This window comes from Equus quagga, chromosome 5 (genome assembly GCF_021613505.1).
Source record: "Equus quagga isolate Etosha38 chromosome 5, UCLA_HA_Equagga_1.0, whole genome shotgun sequence".
Classification (NCBI taxonomy): Eukaryota; Metazoa; Chordata; class Mammalia; order Perissodactyla; family Equidae; genus Equus; species Equus quagga.
This window is the reverse complement of record NC_060271.1, coordinates 6,413,376-6,432,930: the sequence shown is the minus strand read 5'-3', so window position 1 is coordinate 6,432,930 and position 19,555 is coordinate 6,413,376. Positions and strand designations below refer to the sequence as shown.

Genomic DNA, 19,555 nt, shown 5'->3' with positions numbered 1-19,555 from the left:
CCCCCATATTTTTCAGTGTATCTGAATCATAATGATCTGTTGATAAATCTCTTCAGCCTGTTTACCACAACTAAACATTGTGGTTTGATAAAGTTTTAGTGACTTAGCATAAGATATGGCCTTAGGAATTGTAAATCCTTTTTATGTGTCTTATTTAAAATTCTGTCCTTCATAGTACAAAATTTAATACGTACATTCTCCTGAATATTTTTTATTTGAACTTTCTGTGTAATATGGAATCAACTGAGTTTTCAATATGTGTGGTCAATTCTCAGCTGTTAAGGTTATACATATTAAACTCTTATAACCTCTATATGAAAATCCCAGTTTTGATGCCCTTAATTTATTTATTTGCGGTTTTGGTTTTAGGTTGGCTTTGATATGAGTAAAGAAGCTGCCAGAAAGTGCTATGAGAAATCTGGCCTGAGACCAAGTGATATTGATGTAATAGAACTTCACGATTGCTTTTCTACCAATGAACTCATTACTTATGAAGCACTGGGACTCTGTCCAGAAGGTAATATTTTTGATGAGATGCAGATTAATTTACTAAATTTCACTGAGAAAATTTCATTTTCACCATTAAACAAAAGAATTCACTAATTGCCTTTCCCTCTGTGTTGGCTCTGCCATGCTGTGCAAAGTGACTATACAAGGTATCTTGATACTGGACATTTTAGAACATGTGGTCTTGAGCAGTACTAATACTGAGATAACAGAGTATACAAATAATTCATACTTTGTAAATCAGGGGTACTTATACTGTTAAGTGAAAAAAAGTGATAAAAAATTATGTATGTAATTCTAACTGTTTTAAGTTGTGTTTGATAAAGACTTGCAGAAAGGAAAATGTAAAAACTAGTTGATGGGGGGCCACCCCATGGCTGAGTCGTTAAGTTTGCACGCTCAGATTTGGCAGCCTGGGGTTTCACTGGTTTGGATGCTGGGCACAGACATGGCACCACTCATCAGGCCACGCTGAAGTGGTGTCCCACATAGCACAACCAGAAGGACCTCCAACTAGAATATACAGCTATGTACTGGGGGCTTTGGGGAGAAAGAGAAGGGAAAAAAAAGATTGGCAACGAATGTTAGCTCAGGTACCAATCTTTAAAAAAAAAAAAGCCAGTGGGACCTGGAGGACTTTTTTTCCATTTCTGAAGTCCCATTTTCCGTTACAACCAGCAGTGTATGAGATTTTAGTTGCTTCACGTCCTCACCAACATTTGATATAGACAGGTTTTAAAATTTCAGCCATTCAAAAGAGTGTATAGTGGTGTCTTATTTTAGTTTTAATTTGTACATCCCTTATGACTGATGACGTTGAACATCTTTTCATGTGCTTATTGGTCATCCATATGTCTTCTTTTGTGAAGTGTCTGTTCAGATCTTTTGCCCTTTGATTATTGGGTTACTTGTCTCCTTTATTATGTTGTAAAAATTTATATATATATTTTCTGGGTACTTTGTAATTTGTCTTATATGTGTATACTGTGAACATTTTCTCCCAGTCTGTGGCTTGCCTTTTTGTTTTATTAATAGTGTCATTTGAAAAACAAACTTTTAAAATTTTGATGAAGTAGAAATTATCAATTTTTTATAGTTCATGCTTTTTGTATTCTAAGAAACTTCTGCCTACCCCAATGTCATAAAGATTTACTTCTATTTTTATTCTAGGAGATTTATAATTTTAGGTTTTACATGTAAGTATGTGATCCATTTTGAGTCAGTTTTGTGTATGGTGTAAGATAAAGATTGATACTAATCTTTTTTTCCATACGCATATCCAGTACCATTTGTTGAAAAGACTTTTCTCTCCCCATTGAATTGCCTTGGCACCTTTCTCAAAAATCAGTTGTCCATATATGTGAGGGTCCATTGTTGTACTCTGTTCTGTTCCATTGATCTGCATGTTTCTCTTTTCACCAATACCAAATTATCTTGGCTACTGTACTTATACTGTATTACACTATACTGTACTATGGTGTATAGAAAGCCTTGAAATCGGAGAGGATAAGTTCTCTAACTTTGTTCTTTTTAACAACCATTTTGGTTATTTTAGATTTTTTTGCATCTTCATATACATATTAAAATTAGTTTGTCAATTAAAAACATATGCTGGAATTTTCATTGGGATTTCATTGAATCTATAGATCCATTTAGAGAGAATTGTCATCTTAACAATATTCAGTCTTCTGTTTCATTAGATAGTATTTGTTTCCATTTATTTAGCTCTCCTTTAACTTCTTTCAGAATTTTGTAGTTTTCAGTATAAGTCTTAGGTGTCTTTTGTTAGGTTTGTTCCTAGATATTTTGTGTTTTTTGGCATAAATTTTTTTTACCTTCATTTTGCAATTTCTTGCTGATAGTATATAAGAATACAGCTGATTAAAAAGATTGTATCCTGTGGCTTTGCTAAATTCATTTAGTAATTCTAGTAGTAGTTTTGCAGAGTATTAGAGATTTTCTGTATAAAGTCATATCATCTGCCAATGACACTTTTACCTCTTTCTTTCTGATTTCTTGTTCTTTATTATTTTTTGCCTTATTGCATTGACTGTGAGCTCTAGCACCATAATGAATAGAAGCAGTGAAAGTGGGCATCATTACCTTGTTCCTGATCTCAGGGGATGCAGTTTAATCCCCTAATTAAATAAAAATTTAATGAAGTATAACATTAGCTGCAGGTTTTTTGTTGATGCCATTTATCATGTTGAGAAAGTTCCCTAGTATTTCTAGTTTGCTGAGAGGTTTTTTTGTTGTTGTTGTTATCAAGGAGGGTTGAATTTTTAAAAATTCTTCTACATGTATTAAAATGATCATATGGATTTTTTCCTTTATTCTGTTGACATGGTGAATTACATTGATTGGTTTTGAATATTAAACCAACCTGTATTTCTGGGATTAACCCTACTTGGTCATGATATATTATCCTTTTAATATATTGCTAGCTTCAGTTTGCTAGCATTTTGTTAATGATTTTTGCTTATATATTCATGACAGATATTTATCTGTAGTTTTCTTTTCCTGGTTTTGGCATTAGAGTTGTACTGGTCTCATAAAACAAATTGGGCAGTGGTCATTCATTCTCTATTTTCTGAAAAAGTTTGTGTAAGATTAGTGTTAGTTCTTCCTTGACTGTTTCATAAAATTTACCAGTGTAACCAAGTGGCTTTAAACTTTCTTTTGGGGAAAGTTTTTTTTTTAATTTTTTTTTTTAAAGATTGGCACCTGAGCTAACAACTGTTGTCAATCTTCTTTTTTCTTTTTTTATTGCTCTTTTCCTCCCCAAATCCCCCCCAGTACATAGTTGTATATTTTAGTTGTGGGTCCTTCTAGTTGTGGCATGTGGGATGCTACCTCAACATGGCCCGACGAGTGGTGCCATGTCCATGCCCTGGATCTGAACCGGCGAAACCCCGGGCTGCCAAGGTGGAGCACACTTAACTTAAACACTTGGCCATGTGGCCAGTCCCTGGGGAAAGTTTTTGATAAATTAAAATTTGCTAATAGATATAGGGCTGTTCAGATTTTGTTTCGTCCTGTGTGTATCAATTTTGGTAAGTTATCTTTTCCAAAGGATTTGTCCATTTCATTTGTCAAATTTGTTGGCTGAAGTTGTTCAAAGTACAGCTTTGTGCAGTGACTTCTTTAAGCTTTAGATCCCTCCATAGTCCCCCTGCTTTTGTTTACTTTTCAGAGTCCTCGGGTAGTTGTTTTTTGTGTTTTATCCAGTGTTTTCAGTTGGAAAGAGGAGCTGTATTGAATGTATACTGCCTTAGCAGAACTGGAACCCATTCTCAAGGTTTTAAATATCACGTATATGGTGATTAACTTCAGATTTATATCCTTAGCTTAAATTGCTTCCCTCATCTCTAGATTCATATATCCAGCTGCCCTGCCCTACTTTCCAGTTTGTTTGTTTATTTTTGGATGTCTCGTTATCATCTCCAATCTAAGTCCAAATTGAACTCCTGATATTTCCCAAACTTCCCCCTTCCTCAACCTTCCCCATTCTCTACTTACTCAAACTGGAAGCTGTATGATTATTCCTGATTCCTCTCTTTTTCTCACAGGCCCCATTGAATCCATCTGTAAGTCCTGTTGGCTGTGGACTCTACCTTCAAAATAGATCCAGAATATGACCACATCTTACCATTTTTTGTTACTACCAGCCTAGTCCAGACCATAATCATTCTTGATGTGGGCTCAGTGAGCCGAGGAGTCAAAAGAAAGACTTCTTGGACTCACAGGGTCTGGCAGTAGTGCTGTTTTATTCAGAGAATAGCATGGGGACAGGACTCCTGGGCAGTGAAGGCCTGCAGCATGGGGACAGGACCCATGGGCAGTGAAGAGCTGCAATGTGTTGAGGGTTAGGGCTAAATTTGTAAGGCATGGGTATGTGACTTATTTTTACTAGACAAAGGAAGATGATGTAAAAAGTCATTAAAATGGTATCAGTGCAGGTGGGTCTGGTTATTGTGTGGTCGTATAACTTTAGATATGTATCAGGTCATGTAGATCAGCATGTAGGCCAGGATGCCTTGGGCTTCTCTCCCTGGGGCAGCCTTGATCCACATCAGTTCTCACTTACGTTATTGTAGTAGTCTCATAACTGGTCCCCCTGCTTCTGCCTTCTCCTTATAGTCTGTTCTCTATACTGAAGTTTTAATGGTCTTGTTGAAAGCATACAGCAGATCAGTGTCATTCCTCTGTTCACCTCAGTTGCATTAAAAGCGAGATGTGATCTGTCCTCTTTACTCCCCACTCTCCTGCCTCTCCCTTCTCCTTCTTCTCTCTGCCTCTTTTACTTCCCTGCAACCACATTGGCCTCCTTCTTCAAACACTCTTGCCTTGCTCCTGGCTCAGGGTCTTTGTTCCAAATATCCATGTGATTCACTCCCTCACTCCCTTCAGGTCTTTGACCAAGTGTCACCTTCTCAGTGGAAGCCTTCTCCAGTTACTTTGTTTAAAAAAAAACTCCTCACCTCTGTCTTCCTTGTCCCAGCACTTCCTATCCCCCCTTTCCTGCTTTCTTTTTTCCATGGCACTTATCACCACTCATCACATATTATATATTTTACTTATCTTACTTATTGTCTGTCTCTTCCTCACGCTTCTCTCCCCAATAAATTAAACTCCATGAGAACAGGGATATTTGTCTGTTTCATTCACTGTGGTGCCCCCTGTTTCCCGGGGCAGTTTTGGGCAAACAATACGCATAATAATTACTTTCTAAAAGTGTTCACATTTATTTTTGTATCTGTGGTATTTGAGAATGGTCATTTACAGTACTTTTATCTCTGGATCATCTTTAGTTGATGAGTTTAAGGTAACATCCCTGGGGAATCTTTTTTTTTTTGGTGAGGAAGATTGTCCCTGAGCTAACATCTGTTGCCAGTCTTCCTCTTTATGCTTGAGGAAGATTGTCCCTGAGCTAACATCTATGCCAGTCTTCCTCTATTTTGTATGTAGGATGCCACCATAGCATGGCTAGATGAGCAGTGTGTAGGTCCACGCCCAGGATCCTAACCCATGAGCCCTGGGCCTCCAAAGTAGAGCACGCAAACTTAACCACTATGCCACTGGGCCAGCCCCACTGTGGAATCTTTTGATATTTTATAGGATTGTATATATTATGGAGAAAATCGTGCAGTAAGCTGTTTACTTCTTGGCGTTGGTTTGTGTTCAGTCTATTACTTGGTACAGTAACAATTTTAGCAGTTTTGAGAGCAGTAATAGCAGGTAGAGTACTGTTATGATGAGAACCTCGTGTCAGGGGCTATGTCAGAAACACACCAAAAAATTTAAAAAAATGCCTCAATGGAAGTTTTTTTTTTTCTACTTTATTTTTTAAATTTTATTGAGGTCTTATTGGCTTTTAACATTGTGTAAATTTCGGGTGTACATTACTATATTTCAGTTTCTGTGTAGACTGCATTATTACTAGACGAATAGTCTAGTTATTATCCGTCACCGTATGCATGTGCCACTTTACCCCTTTCACCCTCCGCCACCCCCTTTTCCTCTAGTAATCACGAATCTGTTCTCCTTATCTATGTTTGTTTATCTTCCATATATGAGTGAAATGATATGGTATTTGTCTTTCTCTGTCTGACTTACTTACTTTGCTTAACATAATACCCTCAAGGTCTATCCATGTTCTCTCAAATAGCACAATTTTGTCTTTTTTATGGCTGAGTAGTGTTCCATTGTATATATAAACCACCTCTTCTTTATCCATTTATCCATTGATGTGCACTTGGGTCGCTTCCATGTCTTGGCTATTGTGAATAAGGCTGCGGTGAACATAGGGGTGCATAAATCTTTTTGAATTGTTGACTTCATATTCTTTGGATAAATACCCAGTAGTGGAATAACTGGATCATATGGTATTTCTATTTTTAATTTTTTGAGAAATCTCCATAATGTTTTCCACAGTGACTGCACCAGTTTGCATTCCCACCAGTAGTGTATGAGGGTTCCCTTTTCTCCACATCCTCTCCAACACTTCTTATTTCTTGTCTTGTTAATAGCCTCAATGGATGGTTTTTAATCTACAACCTAGATTTAAAGTCAAATTAGAAGTGTTAGTCATCTAAAATTCTGTGATTGGTGTGTTTCATTTTACCAAAAGAGAAACTCTTTGGTTTCAAAGGCAGTAAAATGTATGAGTATTAATTTTAGAGCCTCTGCTGTTACCTTGGGCTAGTTATTTAACATCTATATGTCTGTTTCCCCATGTGTAAATTGAGAATGATAGTACCTACTTCATAGGGTTGAGGATTAAATTATGTAAATATACGTAAAATAATTAGAACAAGGCCTGACACAGAGTGAGTGCTTAAAAGCTGTTAGCTGCCTCTGACGGCATCACCAACATTATTGCCATTATTTGGAGATTCTCTCTCTCATTATCAGAAATATCGCCTGAAAGAATATACAAAGCATGTATTTTTATTTACATCTTAACCACCTGGAGGAATAACCAGGGAATTGAGAGGAGTGTTGAAGCTGCCAAGCGTGTGATGCACTTTTTTTCTTCTTTTTTTTTAAGATTGGCACCTGAGCTAATGTGTTGCCAATCTTCTTCTTTTTTCTTTCTTTCTTTTTCTTCTTCTTCTCCCCAAAGCCCCCCAGTACACAGTTGTATATTCTAGTTGTAGGTCCTTCTAGTTCTGCTATGTGGGATGCTGCCTCAGCATGGCTTGATGAGTCATGCCATGTCCGCTCCCAGGATCTGACCTGGCGAAACCCTCGGCCGCTGAAGCAGAGTGCACGAACTTAACCACTCGGCCCCAGGGCTGGCCCCACACTTATTTTCTTTTAAGCTTACATTTATGGCTCAACAGTATTTTCAGCCACTTCCCTTCATTTTATGAAAGTGCTTTTTTTTCCCACCTGTCCTTCTTCCATCCTCCCCCCCCCCACCGTTTATTAAGAGTATTTATATAGCGTATAACAGTACAGTTGAAAATGGAAATGAATACATTTTGGCAAAATTACAAATTTTTAAAGCTGATATAATTATTTTAGTTATTGTATCCCTTTCAGTTCTTTTCTTCTGGTTCTCTGATCTCTATTATATTTGTAGCAATTTTAGAAGCCAGAGAGCTCTTTGGAACTAATAGGATCTTTGTTTCATGCAGGAAATGTTCTGCAAATATGAGTCTTTATTACTCAGTATTTATTGCCTGTCTTTTAGAAGTGCTTGTATCAATTTGATTTGTGGCAGTTTGTATCAATTTAGTTTGAGCTGTTAAGAACTGTTTGCGCCAAGAAATTCTTGGCTATATGGAAGATAGAGAAAAACGTTATTTTTAAGATTTGTGATATTATTTTTCCTTCTGTAGGACAAGGTGGAAAACTGGTTGATAGAGGCGATAATACTTATGGAGGAAAGTGGGTCATAAATCCTAGCGGTGGGTTGATTTCCAAGGGACACCCACTAGGAGCTACAGGTAATGTTAAACGCAAATTTCATAAATGTTTTGTTACATAAAAAGCATGAATGATAATAGTCATTGATTTGAAGGAAAGATTGTATTCTCTGAACTTGGTAGTCAGCGCCATTTTGATTTTCCTTTAAGTATAGTACACTTAAATAATCTTGATTCATTGATGAGAATTTGAATTAGTTGAAACTCTAAATTCAACAATATATATTTTTAAAAGTTTGGTTATTTTCAGATAGGTATATAACTCAACTAACAAGGTGTTTCCAAATAGAGATCTTGCTAGGCCAGCTAGATAAGAATCATTTGAAATGAGCACATTATTTATATATGGTTTTATATGTGGTTGGTGTTGCATGGAATTTTTTTCTCTTGAGAGAAGTGGAGTAGAAGTTATGAAATACAAATTTTACTCTGCTTCTGACTAGCCATGTGACTATTTTAATTAATTATCAATTAGCCAATTAATCACTTTGACTCAAAGTTTCCTTAATTGTAAAATGAAGAAATTGTACAAAGCAGTTTCTAAAATAACTTAGCACTGAAATTCTGGGATTTATTTTTATGTAGATAGGAGAGTTTTGTATTTTTTCCATATTATGTATTAATTTGGTAAAATTTATATTTAAATTAAATATGTATAAAATTTAAATTTTATAAATTTTAAAATTTATAAATTCGCGCAAATTCCAAAATAGCGAAGTTAGAATTAATAGTGTATTCATTACAGGAATTAGCTTTGGTTTATTTCCATTTATCACTCAAATTTAGTAAGATCATAATCTAGTAGAGAAAATAGACGTACATAGATAGACAGAGAGTTAGAGAGAGATAGGTAGACAGATACACACACACAGATAATTGCAGTATAATGTGCCACCTTGTTATTTGTTTTCTATCTTGTCTGTTCTTTGGTTCTTTTCTTCATGCTATCATTTCATTAATTGGGTATTTTTTAGTATTTTATTTTCTCTCTTCTATTGAATTATTTCTTTTTCTTATTTTTTAGTCTTTGCTGTAGGATTTACAACATGCATCTTTAATTCACCACAAACTACCTTCAAACAGAGATTTTTACAACAGCATATTTCCATGTACCTTCTTCTATCCTTTGTGCTATTATTGTAATATGTGTACTTATAAATGTTTTATAAACCCCACAATATACTATTATTATTATTGCTTTAAACAAATCTAATATCTTTCAAAGGAATCTAAAAATGAGGGGAATGAGAGTGGTGTCCTTGGGAGTGGCAAGAATAACAACATCTGAAGATGTTCTTCTCTATAGAAGTACCAAAAACATTTGCAAAAATTGTCAAGATCAACTTTTTTCAGAACTTTGGAAATTAACCAAAGGTTTACAGTAGTCTGGGAGAATATTTATTAAAAACAATAAACAAACAGCTGAGTCTCTCTAAGTACAGCAGGCTTTGTGGCATTTTGGCTTGCTCTAACACCACCCTGTTTTCTCCAGCTCCATGGTAGTCTTGAAAACCAACAGCCAGCAATCATGGTGAAAACTAGCAGCCTTGCTGGCAATGGAGGAGTCAGAATGGAGTTGGAGCTCTTTCAAAGCCCCTTTCTCAGAAAATAGTCATTATTTGACCTGTCTGGTTGTTCCCTGGTAAACTTTACTCAAAAGACTTGTCTTTACGTAACCTAACTGAGAACTTTCCCAGTGTAAACAGTATTTTCCTCAGAGTCTTTTGTCAAGAACAGTCAGCAACAACTGTTCAACAACATAGCTGCCAAAAAACTTAAAAGAAAGAGCTGAGGAATGAGGTGTTCACTGGGGGCTTTGAAAAGATCTGACATATTCCTGGAAATCTAGAACACCAAGTACATACATAAGGCTGTGCACATGCCCAAGGCCGTGTGCATGCTCAAGAAAGACCGAGAAGTTCCTAAGCTCTTAGTCTGCCTAACCTTGGGGCTGTGCACAAGCAGAAAGTAAAGGCTACAGTGGAGTTGTAAACGGCCTGGCTGAGTGCCCCAGCACACACACAGAACCTCAGCAAAGACTGGGAGGTTTATTAGTTCCAGGCATTTAAGGAAATCTCTGTCTAGTGATTAGCTGACCACTAAGCTAACTGAGAAGAAAACTCAGTGGCCAATTGTGACAAAGAATTAGTTTGGAAAAGTCACTAGATCAACAACAACAACAACAAAAAACAAGTCCGGGAAAGGGGGAGAAACTGATTTCTAGAGTTGCCACATTATATCATTGAAAATGTCCAGTTTTCAACAAAAAACTAGGAGACATTCAAGGAAACAAGAAGGTATGGCCCACACAGGAAAAAAAGCAGTCAGTAGAAACTGAAGTAGCCCAAACATTGGATTTACTAGACAAAGACTTTAAATCAGCTATTTAAGTATGTTCAAAGAACTGAAGGAAGCCAAATATGAAGACTTAAAGGAAAGTATAACAATGTTTCACCAAATAGGGAATATCAATTACTAGATGGAAATTAGAGAAAAGAACCAAATACGTTCTGGAGTTGAGAAGTATCGTAGCTGAAACGAATAATTCACTAGAGGGGCTCAACACCAGATTTGAACAGGCAGAAGAAAAAAATCAGTGAACTTTATGATAAGTCAATTGAGATTATCCAGTCTGAGTTAGAGCAAAAAAAAAAATGAAGAAAAATGAACAGAGCCTCAGAGACCTGTGGGACACCAGCAAGAGTAACAATATATACGTAATGATAGTCCCAGAAGGAGAGGAGAGAAAGGGGCATCTTTGAAGAAATAATGGCTGATAACTCCTTAAACTTGAGGAAAGAACATAAAAATACATATTCAAGAAGTACAACAAACTTTAAGGAGGAATACCTCAAAGAGCTCTACACCTAGACACGTCATAGCAAACTGTTGGAAGAAAAGACAGAGAGAATACTGAGAGCAACAACGAAGAAGCGGCTCCTCGTGTCCAAGGGATCCTCAGTAAGACTTACCAGCTGATTGCTCTTCAGAAACCATTGAGGTCGTGTGAAGAAAGAAACTGCCAACCAGGAATTCTGTATGCAGCAAAACTATCCTTAAAAAATGAAGGAGAAATTAAGACATTCCCAGATAAAAGCTGAGACGATTTATCGCTAGCAGACCTCCCCTACAAGAAATTCTATACAGAGGGTCATTCAGACTGAAATAAAAGAGCACTAGACAGTGCAATAAAGAGCATATGAAGAAATTAATAGTGCTGGTAAATATAACTACATTGATAAATATAAAAGACAGTATATTTTTTGTTAGTTTTCCCCTCTCCTATCTGATTTAAAATACACCTGCCTAAAGCAATAATCTGAGTTGATGGGCATGCAGTGCATACGGATATAATTTGTATGACAATAAAAACAGAAAGGAAGGGGGGGAACACATTTATAGGAGGAAATTTTTTTGCATACTATTGAAATTGTCAGTATTATTCCAAACTAGATTGCTATAAGTTAAGGTGTTAATTCTAATTCCTAGAGCAACCACTAAGAAAATAACTAGAAAATACATAGGAAAAGAAATGACAAAGAATTAAAATGGTACACTAGAAAATACCTATTTAACACAAAAGAAGGAAATATGTAATGGAGAGATAGAGGGATAAAAAAGACAAAAGTTCAAGAGAATGAGAAGACAAGCCACAGACTGGGAGAAAATATTTGTGAAAGACACATCTACTAAAGGACTGTTATCTAAAATGTACAAAGAACTCTTAAAAGTAAACAATAAAAAAAAATGAACAACCTGATTAAAAAATGGCAAAAGACCCAAACAGACACCTCACCAAAGAAAATGTACAGATGACAAATAAGCATGTGGAAAGATCCTCAACATTATTTGTCATTAGGTAATTGTAAACTAAAACAACAATGAAATACCACTACCTACCTATTAGAATGTCCAAAATCCAGAATGATTGCACTGGACCAACCAAATGTCAAATGTTGTCGGTTTCTTATAGAATGAAACATCCTCCTACCATACAATCTGGCAGCTGTACTTCTTGGCATTTACCCAAGTGACCTGAAGACTCATATCCGCACAAAAACCTGCACCTGGATGTTTCTAGCAACTTTCTTTATAATTGCCGAAAGTCAGAGGCAACCAAAATGTCTTTCATGTAGGTGGATGGATAAATAAATGGTGGTACATCCAGACAACGAAATACTATTCAGCGCAAAACAACCTCCCTAGCTGTCAAGTGATGCAAAGACATGGGGGAAACTTAAATTCATATTACTTAGTGAAAGGAGCCAATCTGGAAAGGCTACATAATGTATCATTCCAACGTATGACATTCTGGAAAAGGGAAAACTATGGAAACAGTGAAAAGATCAGAGATTAGGGGAGAAGGAGGGGTAAATAGGTAGAGCACAGAGGATTTTTAAGGCAGTGAAACTGTTCTGGGTCATACTGTAATGGTGGCTACATGTCATACACATTTGTCAAATGTATACAACTCCAAGAGCAAACTCTAATGTAAACTATGAACTTTGGATAATAATGATATGTCAGTGTAGGTTCATCATTTCTAACAAATGTACCACTCCGGGACATGACATTGATAGTGGGGGAAGCTATGCGTATGTGTGGGGCAGGGAGTATATGGGAAATCTTTGTACTTTCCGCTATATTTGGCTGTGAACCTAAAACTGCTCTAAAAAATAGTGTAAATTTAGAAAAAAGTTAATCTCTATTAATGTAAGTTTATGTTAGATGTTAGGTAATGGGAGAGAGGAAAACAAAAATAACTTGTTTAATATATACAAATATATTAATGTCAAAGCAAGGAAGATAGTCCTATTAAACTATTCAGTCCTTTTTCTGTTATATTCACTCACAATTGAAGTCCTTATTTCTGTACCTTTTAGGTAGTTTATAGCTGGTATTTATAATTTCTTTTGTCCACTACCCATTCCATATTCCTTTTGCCCTTAGTAAGCACCTCATTCATAGTTTCTTACCTGGTGGTGTGACTCAAACCTTCATTCCTGAATAGTCTATGCCCTTAGCAGTCCTGCTGCTTTCAGTTGTTGTAGTAAAAGTTAGCAAAGACTTTTACTAAAGTTACTATAAGACATGGGAGTACTAAGATGAACCCCATAGCATCTTTTGAGTTCCAGGCTAATCCTTTTTGTCCTCATTATGTAGTAACAACCCAATATTCTCATGATAATCAAGTCAATCACCTCAGTCACTTAAAACCCTTCTTAACGTGTTCGTTCAGTGTCATGTGGAGCCCAAAGTGGCCAGGTGGCAGTCTCTGCTTGCTTCCAGTTCAGTGGAACCATTGTTGTATCTATGACTTCTAGATTGGCAAGTAAAAATTTTGCTAGTGGATTATTATGGATAATGGTGAGAGGAACCACTCTCTTTTTTATCCTTGATTCCCAGGAGATTTGTGTATCCTGGCTATTGAAAAACAGCATCATTGATTGAGAGTGTGTTCCACACTTTGGAGAATATTTCCCCAGCCCAGCAAAGTATTGCTAGCACCATTATAGAGTCTTCAAAAGACCTTTACATTATTCTATCAGACCAACTGCTTCACGGTGATAGAATACATACATGGTAAGTCCAATGAATGCTGTAAGCAGGAGTCCATTCCTGTGTTTTATTCATTGAGGCTGTTAAATAAGCTGCTTAATCAGAGAAATACTATGTGGAATACCATGCTAGCAAATCTAGCACAAAGATCAAGGGTAAAACCCTAGGACATATAAAAATTAAAGGTGGAGGTGGAGAAGAAGAGACATTTAAAAATATTGAGAGGAAATGGTCAGTTATCCAAGGAAGGAGAGTGTTTCAAAAGTAAGAGATTGGGGCAGAAAAGTTAGATCGATAAAGAGTGGAAAGCGTCCTTTCAATTTGGCTATTATCAAGTCATTGGCAGTCTTGGAGCAATTTTAGTGAAATGTTTTGCATGGAAGTACATGGGAATTTCGGAAGAATTAGAACTGAGAAAGTGGCAACAATAGTGTTGATAAGCTTTTAGGAATAGTGGCTGTGAATGGAAAGGAATATGGAGGGGCTGTACCTCAACTGCAGGTGTGTGTTCTGTTTGAATGAAGTCTTAGATTTGATCTTAGCCTGGTCACTCTTTGCAATATATAGTTTTGTTGATCCTAGTTTTTCAGTCTGTAAAATGGGAATAAAACATGGTAGCCACCTTGTAGGGCTGTTCCGTGGATTAAATGAGAAATATGTTTACGTAAAGCACAGAGCAGAGTCCCCAAAACAGAGTAGGAAAACAATAATTGCTAGTATTCTCCTTTCACTATTACTACAAAAGGAAGCCGCAATGGAGCTAGTTGCTAGTAATAAAGCCCTTGTTTGTATCACAGCATGAAAAACAATTTATAACCATTTCAGAAGAATATTCTTTAATTTGTAAAGAAAATAATTTTCCTTCTAGTATGACAGCCTCAAGGCATCAATATCTGTAGTAAATATTGTGCCCAGTGCTACCCAGACATTATTTTTAAACTATTTTTCTGCCTTTGGTAAATAGACTAAACTGTTTCCTTTATCCCTCAAAAGAGTTAGGTCATACTTCAATGTTGATTGTGTTGCTAACGGGCCATGGAGGAGTTGGGGTGATGATAAACTTTTCTGTGGTATGGTCCTTGAAGGCTTAAAGGGTTACAGTTTGCGCTTGAGACAGTGATTTAAATTCTTTTAGACAGCTTTGTTGCTCTCGTATAGGAAGCTTCTGTTGCATCAGATGCATATGTAATTTCAGTTAGTTGTTTTTATTGACACATAACTTTTTTCTTCTCTGAAAGAACATGTTTTTACTATAATTGACTTGTTTGCCATTCTGAAATATTTTTGTTCTGCCATCCACTGAAACACTCAGAAAACATGCTTTGTAGTAACTATATGATTTTTTCATATCCATAGTCTTTCTGAAAATTGAAGTATAATTTGCATGCAATAAAATGCACTGTTCTCACAAAAACACAGTTGTTTTTAGCAGCACTATTCGTAATAGCCAAAAGGTGGAAACAACCCAGCTGTCTGTCATCAGCTGTTGAATGGATAAACAAAACGTGGTATATTCATACAGTGGCATATTCTTCGACCATAAAGAAATGAGGTACTGACACGTGGTGGAACATAGATGAACTTTGAAAACATTTTGCCAAGTGAAATAAGGCCGTCACAAAAGACCACGTATTATATGATTCCATTTATATGGAATGTTCAGAATAGACAAATCTGTAGAAACAAAGTCGATTACTAGTAGTTTGGAACTGGGTGAGATAGAAGAGTGATGGCTAAGGAGTATGGGATTTCTTTTTGAGGTAATGAATATGTTCTAAAGTTGGTTGTGGTGATGGTTGCACTTATCTGTGAATATACTAAAAACCATTGAATTGTAAGCTTTAAATGGATGATTGGTTTTGATAATTGTATACATCATGTAACTTCTAGCTAAAGCAAGATACAGAACATTCCCATTACCCCAGAAAGTTCCGTTGGTCCGTTTCCGGAAAATCCCTGGACTCCCCTCAAGCCCCTCTCTCCTGCTCTCTAGCCCCCTCAACTAGGATAAGACTTTTTGACTTCCACATTGTGGATCAGTTTTTCTGATCCTCGAACTTCATATAAATGGAGTCATACAGTATGTATATGTACACTTTTGTGTCTGGTTTCTTTCACTCAGTAGAATGTAAGATTCATCTAATTTTTTTGTATCAGTAGTTCATTCTTTTTTTATTGCTAAATAGTAGGAATACTGTTTGTTTACATATACCAGTTTATTTATCCATTTTCCTGTTGATAGACATTTGAATTTTTTCCTCTTTGCAGGTATTATAATAATAAGGATACTGTAAACATTTTTGTACAAGTTTGTTTGTGGACATACTTTTTGCTTTTCTCTTGGGTTAATAACTCACAGTGAAATTGCTAGGTCATAGGGCAGCTGTATGTTTAACTTTATAAGAAACTGCCAAATAGTTCTCTAAAGAGTTACTATATGCTTTTTAATATTAGAACTGGATGACAAATTTTAACATTTAACAAGTCTTTCTCTTCCTCTTTACCTTTAGTTCTATTTCTCAGAGTCAACTCCTTTTAATATTTCTTTTGGATTTTTCCAAAAATTGTTATGCCTATGCAAAATAGGCCAAAAATATGTATATGTGTGTTTATTCAATCTTTCTGTATGTATATGTGTATATGTGTATATTTATCCCATTGTAGACTGCTTTTTTAACTTATATCTTAAAAAATCTTTTTATATTGTCACTTGTAGATGTTATTTATCCTTTTTAATGCCTGCGTAGTATTCCCATTGTAAGAAATTTATAGACATACAGGTGTCCAGTTTGTTACATACAGTGCTACAGTAAGCATCCTTGTGTCGTTGCATACTTTTTCAAGTATACTCGTAGGATAAATTCCAAACAGTGAACTCACAATATCACTAGGATATAGTGTATTTAAAGGATAGTAAGTATGTTAAATTGGTGGATTTTGCCAACTTTTCTTCAAAAATGATTATATCAATGTGTATTCCCAACAACAGAATATGAGAGTGCTTCTTTTTCTACAATCTTGTCAACACTGAATTTTTTTTTTTTTATCAAGTGTAAACAATTTTGCCAGTCTTAGCAGGTCATCCACTTCTTTCCTTTGTGGACTAAAAAGCTAATCTAAAACCCATCAGGAGGGTAGAATTTACCCAGTTTTCAAATACTTCGAGGAGAGACTCACACCTTCTGCGGTATCCTTTGAAAACCCTTTCCAATATTTGAGTCTACACTGTTGGTAAAATTCTCCTCTTATCTTCAGTCTTTGAAGGATAGTATTTAGTGGTGGTATAGCATTTGGGGGGAAAGACTTAAAAATCTTGATGGCCTGATTGGTAGTCTGAATAAGGATGAGGAATTATTGAAGAGTGTTTACTTGCTACATGTTGAGGATTTGGATATACTTCAAGTAAATCTGACACATGACTATTAGCCATAGCCCAAGAAAGAATTCCAGCTCCTGGAAAATATATCAGAATGACAGCTCTGAGTAGTTTAAATATTTTTGCCCTGGTAACTTGGATAACAAACTGCAGTGGGAGTCTAAGAGAATCAGAAAATGATCAAGTAAGTGCTTCCAAAACATACTGAATTAACATGGGGTGGGGAGGATTTAAGCTTCTCCTTTATAAATGGTGTTAGTTTAATTGTGAGATAGTGCTACTTTGGTGGGAACTCAGTATTGGAGAATTTGCTTTAAAATTAAAGTTCTATGATATTGGTTTCTGATTTTAACTTTTTCAGATCTGAGTGAAAAAAAGCTTTTAGCTGCCATGACAGTACCTGTAATAGAAGGAAAAGATAAACTTAAGCATTTGAATCGAATATTCTTTTGTTTACTGTCAGTTTAAAAACATGAATTCCTTTTGGATTTTCTAATTAGAAAAATCACATTAAACCTGAGGTTTTTGTTGTTGTTTACTTTGCAATGGTCATATGACAAAAACAAATTAATGTCCAAATAATAATATAATATTTTATTCCCATTTTTAAAGTGCTTTCACATATATTGTGCAACACTTACTGAACACTTGTTTAAAATGAAGAAGTAAATTTGACTTTAGCTTATTCTTAGCTATCTCTGATTTTTGAAAATGCATATTAATGTCTGTGATAGGCTAAAAGGGCATGAAAGTGCCTTTGAGATAAAGCTCCTGACAAGGGATTGTTACTTTGAAGTTGAAAGTTGGTTATTTAGTTTTGCCTTTTGTACCAATTCAGCCTTCATTTAGTGCCCTTCCAGTATGGCTTCAACGTAGTTTTAGATCCTGATCTTTCATTTTTCAGTCCATGAAAGTTCAACAAATGCTTGCTGTGTGGTCACCTTATCATTAGGTGCTGTAGGTAACTGATTTCTCAGTGTGGAGTCTACTAATGGACTGGTTCAGAATCTGCTGTACCTTTTCATTTAAGTATTCCTGCCCTGCCCTTGGAAATTCTGATTCCTCGGTCTGGTTGATCCTAACAGTTTATATATTTTCTAAAGTTCCCCTAAGAGCTCTCATGCACAGCCAGGTTTGGGACTAGGATACACAAGATAACCATTGCCCTCTGGAAGCATGCACGAGGAAGATACTGTAATAACACAAATAATTATAATGCAAGGCAGATTTAAGTGCCTTAGGCAAAGCACACACCAGAACTATGAAGGGAAGAAAAGGGGAAGGGGGAATGACGGCTGAAGATTGAGTGAATACCCACCACATCCCAGCTTCTGTGCCGGCACTTACATCTAGTTGGGTTTTGGAGGAGGAGATACAGAAATAGGAAGCATGTTTAAACTAAACTGGACTATTTGTTTAGCAGATGTGTTTAATGCCTTCTCACCTCTACAAACTCTTGTCTTTGCTGTTTTCTCAATAACAGCAGCAGATACTTATACAGCACTAAGTGCTGGGTACTGTTATACGTATTCTTCAGGCATAAATGCATTTAATTCTCATCTCTATTTTTATATTTTATAAAAGAGGAAAATAGAGGCACAAAGTGACTTGCCACCAAGCTAGAGAGTAGCAAAGCTACGATTCAAACCCAGGCAGTCTATTTCTAGAGTTCAAGCTCTTAACCACTACATTCTATTTCAAAGCCCTTCCCTCAGTAGAAATGCCCATCTTCAAAATCCCTCTCAAGTGTTACCTATTTTAGATAGAGCCTGATTTCTTGATCCTTTCATGGATTAAATTAGTATTTCCGTTTTCTGAACTCTTGCTATACTTTGTCAGTACTTCTCTTTTGACATTTATGCTTTGTAGTATGTATTATAATTATTTATGGCCTTTTAAAAATCTCCCCTATTTGACTAAGAGCCTGTGAGGGCAGGATCCATATTTCGTCTCTCTCTGTACCCTAAACAGTGCCCAGCGCAAGACTTTGCACATATAAAGGGCATAGTTGAATGAATTAAGTGCTCCTTTAAAATCTGAAAGGTGATATGGGGCAGAGGGAATAAACTTGTTTAGTGTGGTAAGAATTAGGATCATTGGGAAGAATTTATGGGAAGTAGATTTGGGGCTGATACAGAAAAGAACTTTCTAACAGGGCTTCTCAAGATGGCATAGGTTGCCTCCTGAGAGCATGCCTCCCCTGTCACAGACCACGCACAAGAAATACAAGGAGCAACCTGATGGGAACGTTGTCAGGGAACTGCCCGTCTGTGAGGGCCTAGGGATCCTTCCTAATTCTAAGAAGCTCTGAGCCCCCAATGGGATGTAATTATTTTTCCTGAATTCATATAGTTTTGTTTTTGGTTTTTTTTGAGGAAGATTAGCCCTGAGCTAACTACTGCCAATCCTCCTCTTTTTGCTGAGGAAGGCTGGCCCTGAGCTAACATCCATGCCCATCTTTCTCTACTTTATATGTGGGACGCCTACCACAGCATGGCTTGCCCAGCGGTGCCATGTCCACACCTGGGATCTGAACTGGCAAACCCCGGGCCACCGAGAAGCGGAACGTGCAAACTTAACCGCTGCGCCACTGGGCTGGCCCCTCATATAGTTCTTGATTTTCTTTTTATTGAAGTATAGTTGACATACAATATTGTATTAGTTTCAGGTGTACAACATA

The 19,555-nt window shown here is 36.4% G+C and overlaps 1 protein-coding gene across 2 annotated transcripts in view; it reads left to right on the top strand.

Moving 5' to 3' along the window:
• Positions 1-19,555, top strand: part of SCP2 (sterol carrier protein 2) — a 161,478-nt gene that overhangs the window by 104,983 nt on the left and 36,940 nt on the right. For both annotated transcript variants that reach the window (XM_046660148.1, XM_046660150.1), the window contains exons 10-11: positions 370-517; positions 7,854-7,961. In XM_046660148.1, coding sequence (XP_046516104.1) covers positions 370-517; positions 7,854-7,961 — 256 coding nt within the window. The remainder of the gene's footprint in view (positions 1-369; positions 518-7,853; positions 7,962-19,555) is intronic.